This window comes from Ipomoea nil, unplaced genomic scaffold (genome assembly GCF_001879475.1).
Source record: "Ipomoea nil cultivar Tokyo-kokei standard unplaced genomic scaffold, Asagao_1.1 scaffold1407, whole genome shotgun sequence".
NCBI classification, from domain to species: Eukaryota; Viridiplantae; Streptophyta; class Magnoliopsida; order Solanales; family Convolvulaceae; genus Ipomoea; species Ipomoea nil.
The window spans coordinates 3,837,052-3,852,058 of record NW_017617835.1 but is presented as its reverse complement, the minus strand read 5'-3'; the positions used below and the strand labels follow the sequence as shown (position 1 = coordinate 3,852,058).

The window sequence follows — 15,007 nt, the reverse complement described above, 5'->3', positions numbered from 1 at the left end:
AGAGTAGGTGACTTATTGATTATAAAATTCTTTATAACTCTTATGTATATTTAGTATTTTTATAGTAACGGTAGGTCCGAGGTAGTAATAATAGAGTTTTCTTTTCCGGTGACACCTCATTGCTTAACTGTAACTATAACCGCCTTTCCCGACACAAGAAACAAAAATGTATGAACATGAATCTACCTAAATAACCTTGGTATATTCTTATAGATACCATTCTTTAAAAAAAATAATAATAAAAAATATATACCACTCTTATTTCTCTCTCCGCATATAAATAAACCCTCAACCCCTCCCCTGCTTTTGCATCACCACACACAAAATTTGCATTCTCTTCCTAATCATGTGCGAAAGTTTGAAGCTAAAGTACCAGTTGTGCGAAGAAATCGGCCGTGGGAGATTCGGCACCGTATACCGTTGTTTTTCTCCGGTCACCGGAGAATCTTACGCCTGCAAGACGATTGAGAAGAGTCTCCTTCTCGATCCCACCGACCGGGAGTGTCTGGAGAAGGAGCCCAAGATTCTCCACCTTCTAGCCGGGGATTTGAATATTCTCCGGCTGGTGGATATCTACGAGGACGATAATTATCTCCACGTGGTCACCGAGCTGTGTTCCGGCGGCGATCTGTACGAGAGGGTGGTGGCGCGGGGGCCGCTGCCGGAGGCGGAGGCGGCGGGGATATTCCGGCAGCTGATATCGGCGATTGGGCGGTGCCACGGCACCGGGATTGCCCACCGGGACGTGAAGCCGGACAATGTGTTGTTCGATTCGGAGGGGAATCTGAAGCTGGCGGATTTCGGATCGGCGGAGTGGTTCGGAGGGTACGAGGATAGGATGATGACGGGGGTGGTGGGGACGCCGTACTACGTGGCGCCGGAGGTGTTGATGGGCCGAGACTACAGCGAGAAGGTGGACGTGTGGAGTGCGGGAGTCATTCTGTACATAATGCTGGCCGGAGCTCCGCCGTTCTTCGGCGAGACGCCGGCGGAGACTTTCGAGGCGGTGTTGAGGGCCAACCTGAGATTTCCCACTAGACTTTTCCGGTCTGTTTCGCCGGAAGCTAAAGATCTGCTCAGAAAGATGATGTGCAAGGACCCTTCAAGACGTTTGTCCGCAGAACAAGTCCTAAGTAAGTAATACAATTCAAGAAAAGAAAAAAAATTCAATCTTTTCTTTCATTTTCACCAATTCCTATGTTAAAGATTCTCTGTTTGTCAACCTTAATCTTAGCTAAATAAACTTGGATTCTTGGTAAATCACGGTGACTTATTAGATGGCCAGATCATTATCTGGTGTTCCAAATAATCTATCGTTATGAAATCACACCACCAATTGAGCTGTCTATACGAGTTATGTGTTTTTAACCTTATAGTTACATTATCAATTTTATTTAGGGTTAATTTATATTTATTTGATTGGTCTAAATTTGGATATGATGAAATGCAGGGCACCCATGGGTGATGAGTGGAGGAGAGACTAAAGCACAGAATAAAGTATGAGTGTGGAGTTGCTGAAGAAGGAGAAGCTGGCAGAGGGAGAATGGAAATACCCTAGTTTATAAGGGATATTCCCCTTGCCTATCTCCATATAGAAATATATATGTATATTTCTACCCTTTTGTGGGATAGAAATGTAGAATACTACAATCTGAGGCTGTATAGATATTACCCGGAGAGAGTGAATCTCTATATGTATAGATAAAACTACAAGAATAAAACCGTTTTTGTAAAAATAAATAATGTTCCCCTGAGACAAATTCAATATAGTTTTTTTCCATGCCTTTAAATTTACTCTTTCATTTTTATTATGATATATATTACATTCTTAGTTTGGGTGTGTAGAATAGTGTATTGTAAAATATTGTGCGAAATTATAGTCCTGTATTTTACTCATGGTATTATAATGTAATAGAGTTAGTAGTTCAAAAAAAAAAAATTACAGGTGGCCTGGTTTATTACGTTTCTTAATTTTGGAGTGAATGTGTCAAAATTGGTTTCTTGTTTAACAAAAAAAATAAAAATCAGATATTATTTTTATTTTTACGTGACGAAAATATTGACTTAAAAGAGTCCGTATGCTGACTTAAAAATAAATACTGACTTGGAAAAGGAAAAAGAAAAAGAAAAAGTTGTATGGTTCCAAGTATATGCGGAGCATCTTCTCCCAATTTTCCGTTTAAACATTTTTCTTCCTTATTTATTGATGTGAAAGGTTGAAGAAATTCCCATGTGGAAATTTGACCACCAAAAATATATTCACTAAGCATATTCATCGTTGTTTAGTTGGTGCTTAATTTTGATAATTTTTTTAATTTTTTTTTTTATGTAGAATCCCAACTTTGGTAATTATATTATAACCCAACCCTCTTCGTATATAAAAATTTATAGATATATTAATTATTACAAAGTATAATATTTATTAAATATTATTCTTATATCAAATAAGAACAAAATAATTTGAATAAACTCGAGAATATACAATAGTTATATACAATGCTATCAGTGCAGCTATTACCGAGCGCTATTGCGACTCAGTAACTATGTCATTATTTATAATTTATCACAAAAAATTAATTGAGTTACCTAATTACATTATATGTGCAAACAAATCAATTAATAAATTAACATATTATATTCCTCGCAAATTTCTCATCAACCATGTGCCATGGGGACCACTTTGTACTAACTTAGTAAATTAGTCGGGTCCAAATTATAAATATAGTCGATATGTTTATAATTTAGTAGCATTTTAAACCTCTTTCAAAACTAAATAGTTCAGACTCCTTATAAAAATTTATTCATTTACTTTTGAAATATAAATTGGATTAAAAATTAAAATAAAAAAATTAATAAATTTCAGTAAGTGATGATTTTTCTTTTCAAAACTTAAGAATTTAAAATTTTCTGTAAAATATATTTTCTTTATTAATTGTTTAATTAATCGGTCAAAGAAAGAGATAAGTCACTTCAATTTTCAATTAGTTTGGCTGGCTGCCAATGCTTTTTTTATAAGTCATTTCAATTTTCAATGTCTTCTAGAACCTCCTCACTTTCTGCATATCACTATATCAGACCGCGGCTCTTTGTAGGGGACAAAAAGAAAATATTATTTGTATTCTCAATTTTCTATTTTTTAATTTGGTCGATGAATCATTCATGACTAATTTTGTATTTTGTTATCAAGCTAATACTTAAGTAGTTAAGTATTGTGTATTTATACTTAACCAAGAAGGTTCATAGTTGAGCGACTCAAACCAAAAAGTCAGTAAATCGTTCTAATTAAAAGTGAATTTGAAAATTTGTAATTATCAAATTAACAGCCTAACGAATTTAATTTGGCCGGTGTTTCTCTTGTGCATTTCATACTTATTTGTGTACTGGAGTATTTGAATGTTTTGTGAATTGTGATTTTTAAAAAAACTTGATGAATGCATAAATTTGTACTTTTAAAAAAAAAAATATTTATATATAATATAATACAATTTTTAATGTGAAATTTTGAATCATGAAAAGTGGATTAACGGACGAGCCTATTGACCAACTTCATTGTCAAAAAGTAAATCAAGTTTAAGCGCAGAATATCAGTAAATATTATAATAATCAACTCAAATAAAAGTCTTTCAACAAATTATGTCAAGTTTGAATTTAATATTTAGTCACGTTAATTGTCACGAATATCTTAAATTCTTTAAATGTGAATATATCAATAATAAAAAATTAAAAAAAAAAAAACACTAAGTCAAAAATGTGTTTAAAAGAAAATTGTCCATTTTGCCACTTGTGATTCGTCACTATTGAACGTTGAACAAATGCAAAATTCTCCATCGATCATTTTCATTATATTTATCACTATGAAAGATTTTTTGCATTATATTGACAATGACGATGTCAAAAAAGTATATTATGAATAATTTTATATATTATACTTTAATAGTCAACCACCTATATGTTTGTGGGTTAAAGAAAATATTCATATAACTTATCAGTTATCACATGCAAATATTCCTTACATAACTATAGTAAAGTCAAAGTTTTAAATTTATTAATATATTTTTTTAATTTTGTCGGATCACAAGTTTTCTCAGTTAAGATATGTTAGGACCTCACATACTGAGAGCCTGAGATTAATCATATTCGTGTCAAGTAAAACATTAAAAGATGACAAAGCACTCCATTTATGAGTTTTATGAATTTAAAACTTTTGATTAAATTAAAAGTTAAGATACTCAATTTTAGGCTATCTCATTCACACGAGTTGAAAAACTCAAAACTGTTTAATTAATTAATTAAACTTCCATTATTTCCCCTACCCCACACATCCTAATATTGTAAAACTTTGATGTTATTTAAGTTAGTTTTTGTTTCCAAGGTTGCCTGTAGGACTTGGGAAGTTGAAAACGATGAACACAAGAATGGGAGCATGTGAAAAGTCCAATCCTAATAGAGCATCTCCTAAAGCATATACCAAACACTTTAACTACACTTTCACACTTGGCTTGTCTCAGCTCCCTCCACCTTTTACTTATAAATTCAATTCCCAACATTAATATTTATGACAACACCTCTTCACACACCATGTAATCTTCACACACCATGTAATCATGCATGCAACGTGTCAAAACCTCCATATCTAATAATTATTTTTAAAAAAACAACTTTTCTTGATATCATAAAAATTCTATTAATCCGTAATATTTTCATATTCAAGTTAAACCATCTAAAGATTCTACAAAAGTATAGTGATTTTACCATGTCTAATCTTAAACTTTTAAATTGACTATTTGTAATCCTTTGATTTTCAAATTGTTATTATCCGTTGTTCAAATTAACCATTTAAGTCTGTTCAAATTAACCATTTAAGTCCTTCAATTATAAGATTTTAACCAGTTATCATATTTTCATCCTCTCCCATTTTAAGTCGTCGCATGCTCACAAAAGTCGTCCGCCTCATTATCCTAGTAGGAGAGTCGGTCCAAGTCCCCGGCCACCACCGGGGTCTAGCCGAGTTCCGGCCCCAGTCCATTGGAAAAGGTGGCCTTATACACCACCACCCTCATCGCCACCACTGCCATCAGCCTAGACAATCGGAGAATCTTCTCCATAATAAAGGTGTTGTTGCATGGTTTCAATAAGTTGAATGACGATGGATATAATGTAAATCGTTGTTTAGTTAATAGTTAATTGTGTCTGAATAACGTGGTAACGTTGTATAAGAATAATTTCTGCTAAAGCAATACAATATAGTAAAGAACATAACCATTTCTTATTATTATGTTTACATGTAATGATATACCAAAGACTGGAATACTACAATAATCTCAAGTAGCATAATTGAAATGTAGTAGCATAATTGAAATGTAATGTATTACACCCAACTCATACAACACCATTCTTCTGTTCTGTTCACTACATGCAAATATTGCAAAATTGTTACATTCTATGACTAGATAAAAGCTTCTGCTAGAAAACAAAAACCAAAATAACAAGTTACAAACCAAACCTCATTGATTCTTCTTCATTTGCAATAATGACTCTAGGGGACCGGACCTGCAACCTTCTGCACCAACTCAATGAACAAGAAAAGACCAGACAACAGTGATTGTAGTAGTCACACCAAAACGTTTATTTTTCACTTCCTTCTGTTCTTGTTCCTATTAACTTTCACAATTTTTCGACCTGATTTGTCAGGGCCATTGCTGCCCAACGAGAAGCTCCCTCCACCACCGTTCAACTCCAAACTCCCAGATGCCTGAAAGGGAGATGGGTTTTGTGGAGCAGCTTGATTCTGTTGCCCGCCAAATTGGAATGGATTAGGAGAGCCAAACACAAAGGAACTGGGTGCGGGTGCAGGTGCAGGTGAGTTAGAAGGTTGACCAAATAAAGAAATTGCCGGTGAAGATGATTGCTGCACCGGATCCTCAGCCATGCTGTCCTCCATAGTCATCTGTTCATTGTTCCCAGGGGAGGTTGTGAAAGAGGGAGTAGCATTTCCAAATCCAAAAAGGGGGCTGCTTGAGGCACCAGGAGATGATCCAAAAGGCATTGGAGCAGTATTAGAAGTAGAAAATGAAGATGAGGAAGCTCCAAAGGTGAAGCCAATAGATGATGGGGAAGAACCAAAGGCACCAGATGAGGGTTGCTGACTTGAACCAAAAATACCAGCAACAGCACCACCTTGGCTAGCCTGTGAAGAGGCTAAAGAACTCGCACCAAAATTAAATGTTCCGGGAGCTGTATTGCTTACGCCAGTGGCTGAGGAAGCAGCAGAATTGCCACCAAAACCGAACACCGCAGGAGTGGTGCTGCCAGAAGAGGAAGGTGCAGAACTGCCACCAAAACTGAACACTGAAGGAGTGGTGCTGCCAGAAGTGGAAGACGCAGAATTGCCACCAAAACCAAACACCGCAGGAGTGCTGCTGCTGGAAGAGGACGATGCTGAACTGCCACTAAAACCAAACACTGCAGGAGTAGTGCTGCTGGAAGAGGAAGCTGCAGAACTGCCACCAAAACCGAACACTGCGGGAGTTGTGCTGCTGGAAGAGGAACCCGCAGAACTGCCACCAAAACTGAACACTGCAGGAGTGGTGCTGCCAGAAGAGGAAGCCACAGAACTGCCACCAAAACTGAACACTCCAGGAGTGATGCTGCTGGAAGAGGAAGCTGCAGAACTGCCACCCAAACTTAACACCCCAGGAGTGGTGCTGCTGGAAGATGATCCTGAAGAATTGCCACTAAAACCAAACACAGGAGTGGAACTAGTGGAAGTGGAAGCAGCAGAACTGCTACCAAAACTAGCTATTGCAGGACCAGCATTAGTTGAAGCGGAAGTAGAACTGTTACTGAAACTGAATAAAGCAGGAGTGCTGCCAGTAGAAGGGCTAAGTACTTTGGTTTCAGGAGCAGGAGCTACAGGACTCACACCAAAGCTAGGTGTAACAGTGGTAACCCCATTACTAGGCAAAGCTGAAGTAGCACCAAATGAAAATATACCGGAAGAGGTGGAACCAACCTGATTGCTCTCTGTAGGAGCAGCAGAAGTTGGTCTTGAAGTGTCAGGACAAAAAGGTTTACTAGCAGGAGCAGTTGCACTCAATGAGCTAAATGATGTAACACCAGAAGTTCCTAACACTGGAGATGATGTGGATGAACCAAACAAAGAGGATATTGTCTGTGGGCTAGTGGTATTGCTACATTGTGGCAGAAGGGGATTTGCACTAACAGTAGAACCACCCCCTGTGCTAAAAAGAGAACCCTGAGGCTGGGTGGCAGTAGATGTTGCCATTACTGAAGAATTGAGCCCAAAAATGGTATTCGTGCCTGCAAAACTCAAACTTTTTTGATTTCCAAGACTAGTGCCATTCTCTAATTTCTCTGATTTAACATTCAAATCTGAAGTTTCTGAGTTGGAAAAAGTTGCTGGTGTTGAATTGGTAGTTGAAGAAAATATAGAAGTTCCAGGCTTGATAACTGAAGATGTCACCGTGACATTGGTGGTTGCAGCACTAATGGAAGGAGCAGCCACACTTGAAGCGCCGGTATGGCTTTCAGAATTACTTGCAGCTAAAACAGAGGATGATGACAAGACAGGATTTGGAGAAAAATTTCCATTACTTAAGTTGCTGTAGGGAACAGCAAATAAGGAAGTTGTAGTTGTTGTAGTTGTTGAAGTTGATGCTACTGAGGGAGCTTCTAATGTACCATTAATACCAGCCTTGAGTGAATTATCATCCATAGGAAGTCGTGGCCAAGCATCAGTTGGACCAGAAGCAAGGTTGGTCGGGCTGCAAAAAAGTAGTCAACTTTTAGATACATTACCAGTTTAATTTTCAAGAAAATAAGAGGGAAAACCAAAAAAACATTAACAATACATACATAATTTTTCTTCCCATCCTAGATGTAGACCGGTAGATTAGATATTGTTGGTAAAAGTAAAACTGAGGATTCTGTCCTATACTTTGATGAAAGTATGGCAATAACTCTTATAGAAGATAAAAACAATATTTTCCAACAAATAGATTAAGCAGTGATTGATGACTAGTAGCCAGAACTTTATTTGCCAAAAAACTGATTAGTAAAATGAGAATTGTATGTATGTTAATCTCTTCTGTGATTTCTTTAGGAGCAAACACCCAGTAGCACCCTCAACAGCTCAGTAACATTTGTTGAACATAAATATGACCTTCAGGGCTAACATTTATTTACGTCACTGAAAAGTGGAGATATATTCCCATCATCAAAACTAGGATTTGAGCAGCATGGGGAAAAAGTTCAAAAAGCATACAGTGGTATCATCACTTCTTATCAAATTTAAAATATGCATTAAAAATAATACTTCAAAAAAGTTAAAAAGTCTATTAAATATCAAAGAGGAATTCTTTTATGTGTTTATTACAAATTGTGTCACCGACTCGCTTCAAGTGCATTTGACAACTTCCCATCCCCTATAACTAACCTCAAACACTAAATACTAATCATATGCTAGAGTGACCTCAATAAGAAAGAACAGTCAACAAAAGAAGGGTAAATGGTAATTCTCTGATGGTACAAGGTTCAAACAATAAAACTAGGATTTCTTTTATCAAACGCCAGGAAACCTGAAGTTGCATGCTTATGTTAATACCAACGTGAATGCATTTGAGCTGCTGAGTTATTGAACCAAGGGTAATTCTTCTAGTTACTCATCACACAAGAGAAAAAATTATTATTCCGTATTATTATAATAACAATTATGTGTGTGTATTCTTCTAGTCACTGATAATTGTGTATATATATAGGCATATAAGAGAGATCCCTTGCTTTCACTAGACAAGTGACAAAGTTCAGAAAATCAATTCAATTATCAGCACCAAAATAATTCAAACTCCAAATAAAAGTAATAGTATCGATAAACTGCCAAAGGGATTTGATGATTAGAATAACTGGCTTAAATAATTTAAAGGTATCTGTGTTCCAAACCAAGAAGCAATCAGAAACCAATGAAAATCATGCAGCACAATAAACATTAACCTAAGCTTCAGAAACAACAGATCAATGCATGAGAGAACAAGCAATGATATTTAGCAAGACAATCATATCATTAACACAAAATGAAAAGATAAGAAATTTAACAATAAAAAATTCAGAATAATGAGAATCACCTGCTCAAGCTATCCAGTTTTGATCCAGTCAAAGCCAAACTGGATCCTTTGATCTCAGTACCATATGTATTATTCAACTTGCCAGCCTGGAGGTCCTCATTGGTGGAGAGACCACTATATTTTACACTAGTATTAACACCATTGGGAGTCTGCTCATCAGTCCTTTTGCTCAAAAACCCAGGTGGTGTATTGATTTCTGGAAAAACTAAACCTTTGTTTTTAGATAGTTCTTCACTGGAAACAAACTTGCTACTAACAAGAGGCATCTTCTGCTTTCCATTCCCTTCAGACAAGGGTTTAGATGCAGGGACATTTGATCCTATATCCTCATCCAGCTCAAGAGAATCCTGTACAGTCACAGATGATATTAGAACTCATCAGAGGAAATAGAGCATCTTTTACTCAAAAACTAAATGCTGCCTGAAAAATAAAGAATTGGGTAATTTAGTTCTATTTTATGAATCAAAGGCAACACCAACCTCAGGTGCGCTCATTTTAAAAGCACATTTCTTTTCAGGAGGTAGAGCTGCAAACTTTGGATGGATGGAATCTGCAGAGGCTGGGGCATCTCTTCCAGAAAATGTCACCTCCCTGTTGGCTACATGGTTTACAGTGTCAACAAAATTCGTTGGCCTGTCCTCTAATACACTGCCATGTTTCGGCAATTTAGAATCACTGGCATCAGGTAAAGTAGCATTGGCATGATTATCAGGCTCATAAGTATTTGAGGCACTCTGAAGCAACCTTGAAGAATCCAAATGCTCCAGGCTTCTAAGAGCTTGTCCATGAAGCATATTTGTTGTTAATTTAGTTGATGATTTCTCTTTAATGGCAACACGCTTCGATGCAGATGGCTTTTCCTTTGGGGAAAGTTTATCAATATGCTCCAATATTTTTGCAGCTGTCTCACTGGACTTAGTAGGTACAAGGAAACGGCTTGTACTAGGAGTTGCACCATCATGATTCTTTTCTAGAGTTTTGGATATTTCCTGTGTCTGAAATAGCTGGTGTTTAGAAGCAGCAGAAACAACTCCAACTCTCCGGGTTGGAAGATTAGCACCATTATTATATAAAAGATTAGATTTCTGCCTAATCCTCCGGATGGGCCCAATGGATCCAAAATCATCATCTAGTACAGAGCTTGTACGTTTCAGGGACTGAAAATAAAGAGATAAAAATAGTATTACAATAAGTTAGTAACAAAATACATAGTAAAGCATAGAATAAATAATCCTCAGAAATTAGGTCCATTACCACTTGTTTAGATCCGAACAAGTCATCAGGCTCCAACTTAGAATGAGATGATGAAGCCCCAGCATAGAGGTAACTAGTGGAGCTGCCACCCTGCGAGGTGAGAAAGATACAGTAAATGCCAAGTCTAAGGAAGTACGAGAACAATTTCCAGCACAAAAATAAAAATGCCTAACCTTATGAAGATCAGTTGGGCGAACTCTGGAATATGGTGTACGAGCCATGTTGTATACTGCAGATCTACCGCGAGATTTTGGTGTAGTAAAACCATTTTCAGTAACCCCAAAAATACCGGGCCTTCTTGCCAATGACACAATTGGTGATTGTGAAACAAATGGAACAACTTCTCTTACAGTTTGATTGCGAAAACTCTGAACTGATGGTGAGACCTTCGACTGCCTGCTTCCCATATAAGTCTTCGCAAGCTCAGCAGGAGTTGCGACATCATCCTCACATATCTGATAAAATTTATCATATAAAAGTCACATAACCACACAACTCAATGAATCATAAGAGTGCACTAATTATACAAAGAACGAATTGCTCAAGAACTCACTTTTGAACTGACGATAGCAGTTGAAGTAACTCCATGAGATGCTCCCTTCTCAGTCTTATTATCTCCCGATATGCCTCTTGAAATATCTGCTGAAGCTAGTCTAGAAACTTCAATTCTTTTACCAGCATCCTCAAGAGGAGAATCTACAGCCTTTGAATGCAATAGTTCTGTCAGCTGATCAATTTCAAATCTGCAAAGGTAGTGTTTCCTATTATTAGTGCGCACATATATGCTGAGATCAAATAGAAACATGCCAAAAATCACAGAAAATAATCAGAACAATATTTTTATAAAACAATCAGAAGTACAATTTCTATAATGTCCTAAAAGACCTTAAGAAGCCAATTATGAGGCAAACCCCATAAAGAATATTGATAGATGGAGGGGTAGAATTGAAACAAGGAACGATATCTCTTCAGAAAGAGAAAATCTAAAAACATTAAGATGTGACGGTGGATGCGAAGGCAAAGCCGGGTTATAATCCCTTAACTTTTATTTTTATTTTTTGGAAACCCAAGTCAAAGCCGGGTTAGGCATCCCAAACGTAGCCTGGACGCCTAGCCGCCTGAGCTCGCCTCGCCCATTTTAGGCGAGGCAAGCTCATTAGGCGTCACCTTGATAACCTTGTTCATGAGTCTACTGCAACATAAAATGTGGATGACACACATAGCTAAAATACTCATGCTTAGGAATGTAGCTTAATTAGTACGGTTGGGAACTATTTGCATGAAACTCGCATTCCAAAGCATAAACCCATAGAAGTACAGAAGAGTAGAAAACAGTTCACCTGGTGAAAGTTTTCTGTTTCAACAATTGTTCAAGCTCAGAGAAAGCACTGCCCTCAGGATCATAAGCAGTATCCCCATGTTTGTGTACATCTGGTTCAAAATCTCCATCACGATTCTTCATCCACCCAAAAAAAAAAAAAAACAGAAAATATATCAACTTTCATGATCAGAGAACATTGAGAGATAAACTTATCTAATAAGACCACTATACTGCTCTAGGACAATAGACTGCCAAATAGCATGATACACGTTTTGTAACATTTTAAATAGCATGGTACAGGCAACATAGGAGTTTGCAGTTACCATAAAATAATCGAGAAGTTTATTAGAAATAATGAGAAACTAATGCTCAACTGCTAATACTCTAATAGACCAAGACAAATTGCACACTACTACTAAATTACAGAAATTTTGAATAACCCTGTTATTGTACTTTACACCAAAGATAGCTAGTGCTCATTCATTTCATTACTAGCTTAGAAGTTGAAGAAGAATAATAATAATAAAGACTAGTAAAGCAAGTAATATATGTTTTTGTAAATAAGGGAATTACCTTTTCCCCAATGATGCATAAAAAGAAACAATCAACCAAGCGCTACGAATTACAACTCTGTATATAATAGTAAAATATACAACCCACAAAGAAAAGACCAACAGAATTTTCAGAGACAAATAAGTAACAGCAAGAAGCAAGTAAAGTGGAGAGAGCTTATGATTCCAAGAAATTTCACATGATACAATAAAATTTAAAATTAAAACAAAACAAAACAAAACAAAACAAAACAAAAGACCCACAATCATTATGCTTTAAAAGACAAGTTATATGCAATGACACTCACATTTGGACCTGATGCCTTATGCACATCCTTTGGATCTTGTGTTGTCTCTGTTCACATCAAAACACATATCAGGCCCAACTATAAACATAATGGAAAATGACACAGATGAAAACAGTAGACATCCACTGGAGGAAAGATATTACGACATTTTTCCTTAGTTTCAGATAACATCAATAACAGCATCTCACAACTAAGAGCAGTCACAATTCCTAGCATCTAGAACAGTACACAAAACCATCCAAACAGTTGTCCATCGCACCAGACACATATGATCAACAATGTTTTCATTTAATCAGGACTTAATTAACAATGTGAACTTAAATTTCAAGGAAAATACTGCACTAAAAACAGAGAGAAAGAGATCTTAAAATTTAAGGTTTCTAGATGCTGGAAAGAAAGTCACTTCTATGCCAAGATAACTATTCTGAAAAGAAAATTCAGAATCCGAATTTATTAGGAAACTTAGCAATGACAGAGTGAACCACAACATTACTACAAAATTACCATCATCATAACATTAAAAACATAAAAACACCAATTCTACAAAATTCACAAGTGCTAAGTTATTAAAAAAAAAAAAAAAAGAAGGAAAGGAAAAGAATATTCAAAAAACAAATAACCAAGTAGCTATAGACATTGACGCTAGAATGGATTTCTCATCCAGAAATTGAAGTATGGGCGCCTTGATTGTCTGGGTGACCTTTCACTTCATTTGTTGAACATTATTGCATAACAAGAAAAATGATAATAAGCAAAAGTGAATTTACCAAGCAGACAGACCAGACATGGCTAGAATCTGAAAAGCCCTTATTTGTGTACAATACTAGCATTCCATCCTAGTTATAAATTGATGAAGAATCACTTCAGATAAATAATAAAAGACCAGAGAGCCATGGATTTGGATATTTGAGTTACTACCAAATGCAGATTCATTTCTGAATGTAACTCATTTCTAAATGTTTTTATATATATTGAAAAGGAAAAAACTAGTGGATGTTCCCTGTACCCACCAATTTTAAAGCACCAAGACTTGTACCTTTGACATCTAACACTAACCCCCAAGAAATCCAATTCACATATAACACTAGAATGAAAGGCATATTTTCATGTATTTGCACTAACTAATTGGCTAAAACTAGGTGGAAGGGGATTGAAACCTATGCACTCACACTTCACAGATAGACCATCCAATTGGAAACAAAAAAGCAGTGGCTGTCAAAGGAGGGAAGTAAGAATGGAAAACAATTATCTACCCCTCCGAAATGTTATTAAGTGATAGAACAAATAGAAGAGAAGCAGTGAACTAAGGGAGAAGAAACAAGAAACAATTCTCTAACAGCTGGAAAATGTTATTGCAAAATATAAACACACATAATTCCACAGAAAATTTATATTTTTCTATAAAAATGTTGATATGGTATAACCTCAATCAATGAACATATTGCATTCAGCATAAATCATGTTTTTCAAATAAGACTTCACATCTAACCCTTGTCCAAACCACTTAGATTAATAAACCATGGAGAAAGGAAGACAAAGAAAATAAATATAGATAAAATTGCTCATTGAAGCACCAACTTCATGTCATATCCAGTCAACCATGAAATTAAGGTCATCCTCAAATCAAAATGATAACTCCAGATACCTTAACCATAAAAGAAAGACATTTTAACTGAATCCATGCCAACTGAACACATAGCAAAAACAATAAAGAACTCCCGAACTCAATTGCAACCCTTTGCACTCAATTATACACATATTGGCATTTACAGTATAATAGGGGAGGAAATGGCAATGAAGACAGCTCCTTTTCCATAACAATCGGCAAACAACAAACAACAAACAGGTCCCTCGCTCATACAGTGACACATGCATATATATAGAGAGAGGAATGAGTGTGAATACATGAACAGACAACGACGGGAATAAAGAGAGGGAAGAAGAAAATACCTGAAGGTGGTGGAGCAGGGATAGCAGGGAGTGGAGGATGAGAAGGAGGAGGAGGTAGGGTCTTGGTGAAGAATGAAGCGAATAATCGTCGAGCGCCGGCATTAATAAGCTTGGAGGCAGGGTCCACGACGAGCTTGGAGAGCCAGCTAGGGTTTCGGAGGGCGGTGGGAGGGCGATCGTAAGGCGTGGCCTGCGCCCTCCGGAACGGCCTCTTCCGAAACTTCCCTCCCGCTCCTCCGCCCTCGTAGGCCGCCGAAGGCGCGTTAGCCGTCGTGTCTTCGCCAGCCGTCGCCATTATTGGAGGTGGTAGATACAGAGAGAGACAGCTCACGCGGCACCGAATACTAATTGGGGGGGAAAGAGAAAGAGAAAGAGAAAGAGAGAGAAGGGGAGCAATTAGGGTTTTACGCGAATACCTACTGTTGATTTTTTTTAGCTTTAGATTAGAAAATTAATTGAAAATTGTGAAAGCGTTCATAGAAA

General features: G+C 36.8%; 2 protein-coding genes across 4 annotated transcripts; one reads left to right on the top strand and one right to left on the bottom strand.

Annotated features, from left to right (window-relative positions):
* Positions 1 to 293: 293 nt before the first annotated feature.
* On the top strand, positions 294 to 1,785 carry LOC109186340 (phosphoenolpyruvate carboxylase kinase 2-like). Its single transcript, XM_019336281.1, has 2 exons — positions 294 to 1,133; positions 1,451 to 1,785. Exons 1-2 carry the CDS (start codon positions 347 to 349, stop codon positions 1,501 to 1,503), a joined length of 840 nt encoding a protein of 279 aa, XP_019191826.1. The 5' UTR covers positions 294 to 346; the 3' UTR covers positions 1,504 to 1,785.
* A 3,459-nt stretch (positions 1,786 to 5,244) lies between these two features.
* On the bottom strand, positions 5,245 to 14,975 carry LOC109186385 (nuclear pore complex protein NUP1-like). 3 transcript variants are annotated; one of them, XM_019336340.1, is made up of 10 exons: positions 14,525 to 14,975; positions 12,575 to 12,621; positions 11,735 to 11,850; positions 10,948 to 11,137; positions 10,568 to 10,849; positions 10,395 to 10,484; positions 9,620 to 10,297; positions 9,141 to 9,487; positions 6,477 to 7,784; positions 5,245 to 6,296 (listed from the first exon to the last, which is right to left on the bottom strand). In XM_019336340.1, the coding sequence occupies exons 1-10, from the start codon at positions 14,817 to 14,819 to the stop codon at positions 5,633 to 5,635; spliced, it is 4,017 nt and encodes a 1,338-aa protein (XP_019191885.1). In that variant the 5' UTR covers positions 14,820 to 14,975; the 3' UTR covers positions 5,245 to 5,632. The 3 variants fall into 3 exon arrangements, with proteins under 3 accessions (XP_019191885.1, XP_019191883.1, XP_019191882.1); XM_019336338.1 differs by having other exon boundaries at positions 5,245 to 6,492; positions 6,550 to 7,784; XM_019336337.1 differs by having other exon boundaries at positions 5,245 to 7,784; positions 14,525 to 14,974.
* Between the last annotated feature and the right edge of the window lie 32 nt (positions 14,976 to 15,007).

Coding starts and splice junctions, on each gene's coding strand:
- LOC109186340 (XM_019336281.1), top strand. CDS start 347: ATGTGCGAAAGTTTGAAGCTAAAGTACCAGTTGTGCGAAGAAATCGGC. Junction 1,134..1,450: donor GTCCGCAGAACAAGTCCTAA/GTAAGTAATACA, acceptor GATGAAATGCAG/GGCACCCATGGGTGATGAGT.
- LOC109186385 (XM_019336337.1), bottom strand. CDS start 14,819: ATGGCGACGGCTGGCGAAGACACGACGGCTAACGCGCCTTCGGCGGCC. Junction 10,850..10,947: donor CTGCTATCGTCAGTTCAAAA/GTGAGTTCTTGA, acceptor AAATTTTATCAG/ATATGTGAGGATGATGTCGC. Junction 7,785..9,140: donor AAACTGGATAGCTTGAGCAG/GTGATTCTCATT, acceptor ACTTTTTTGCAG/CCCGACCAACCTTGCTTCTG.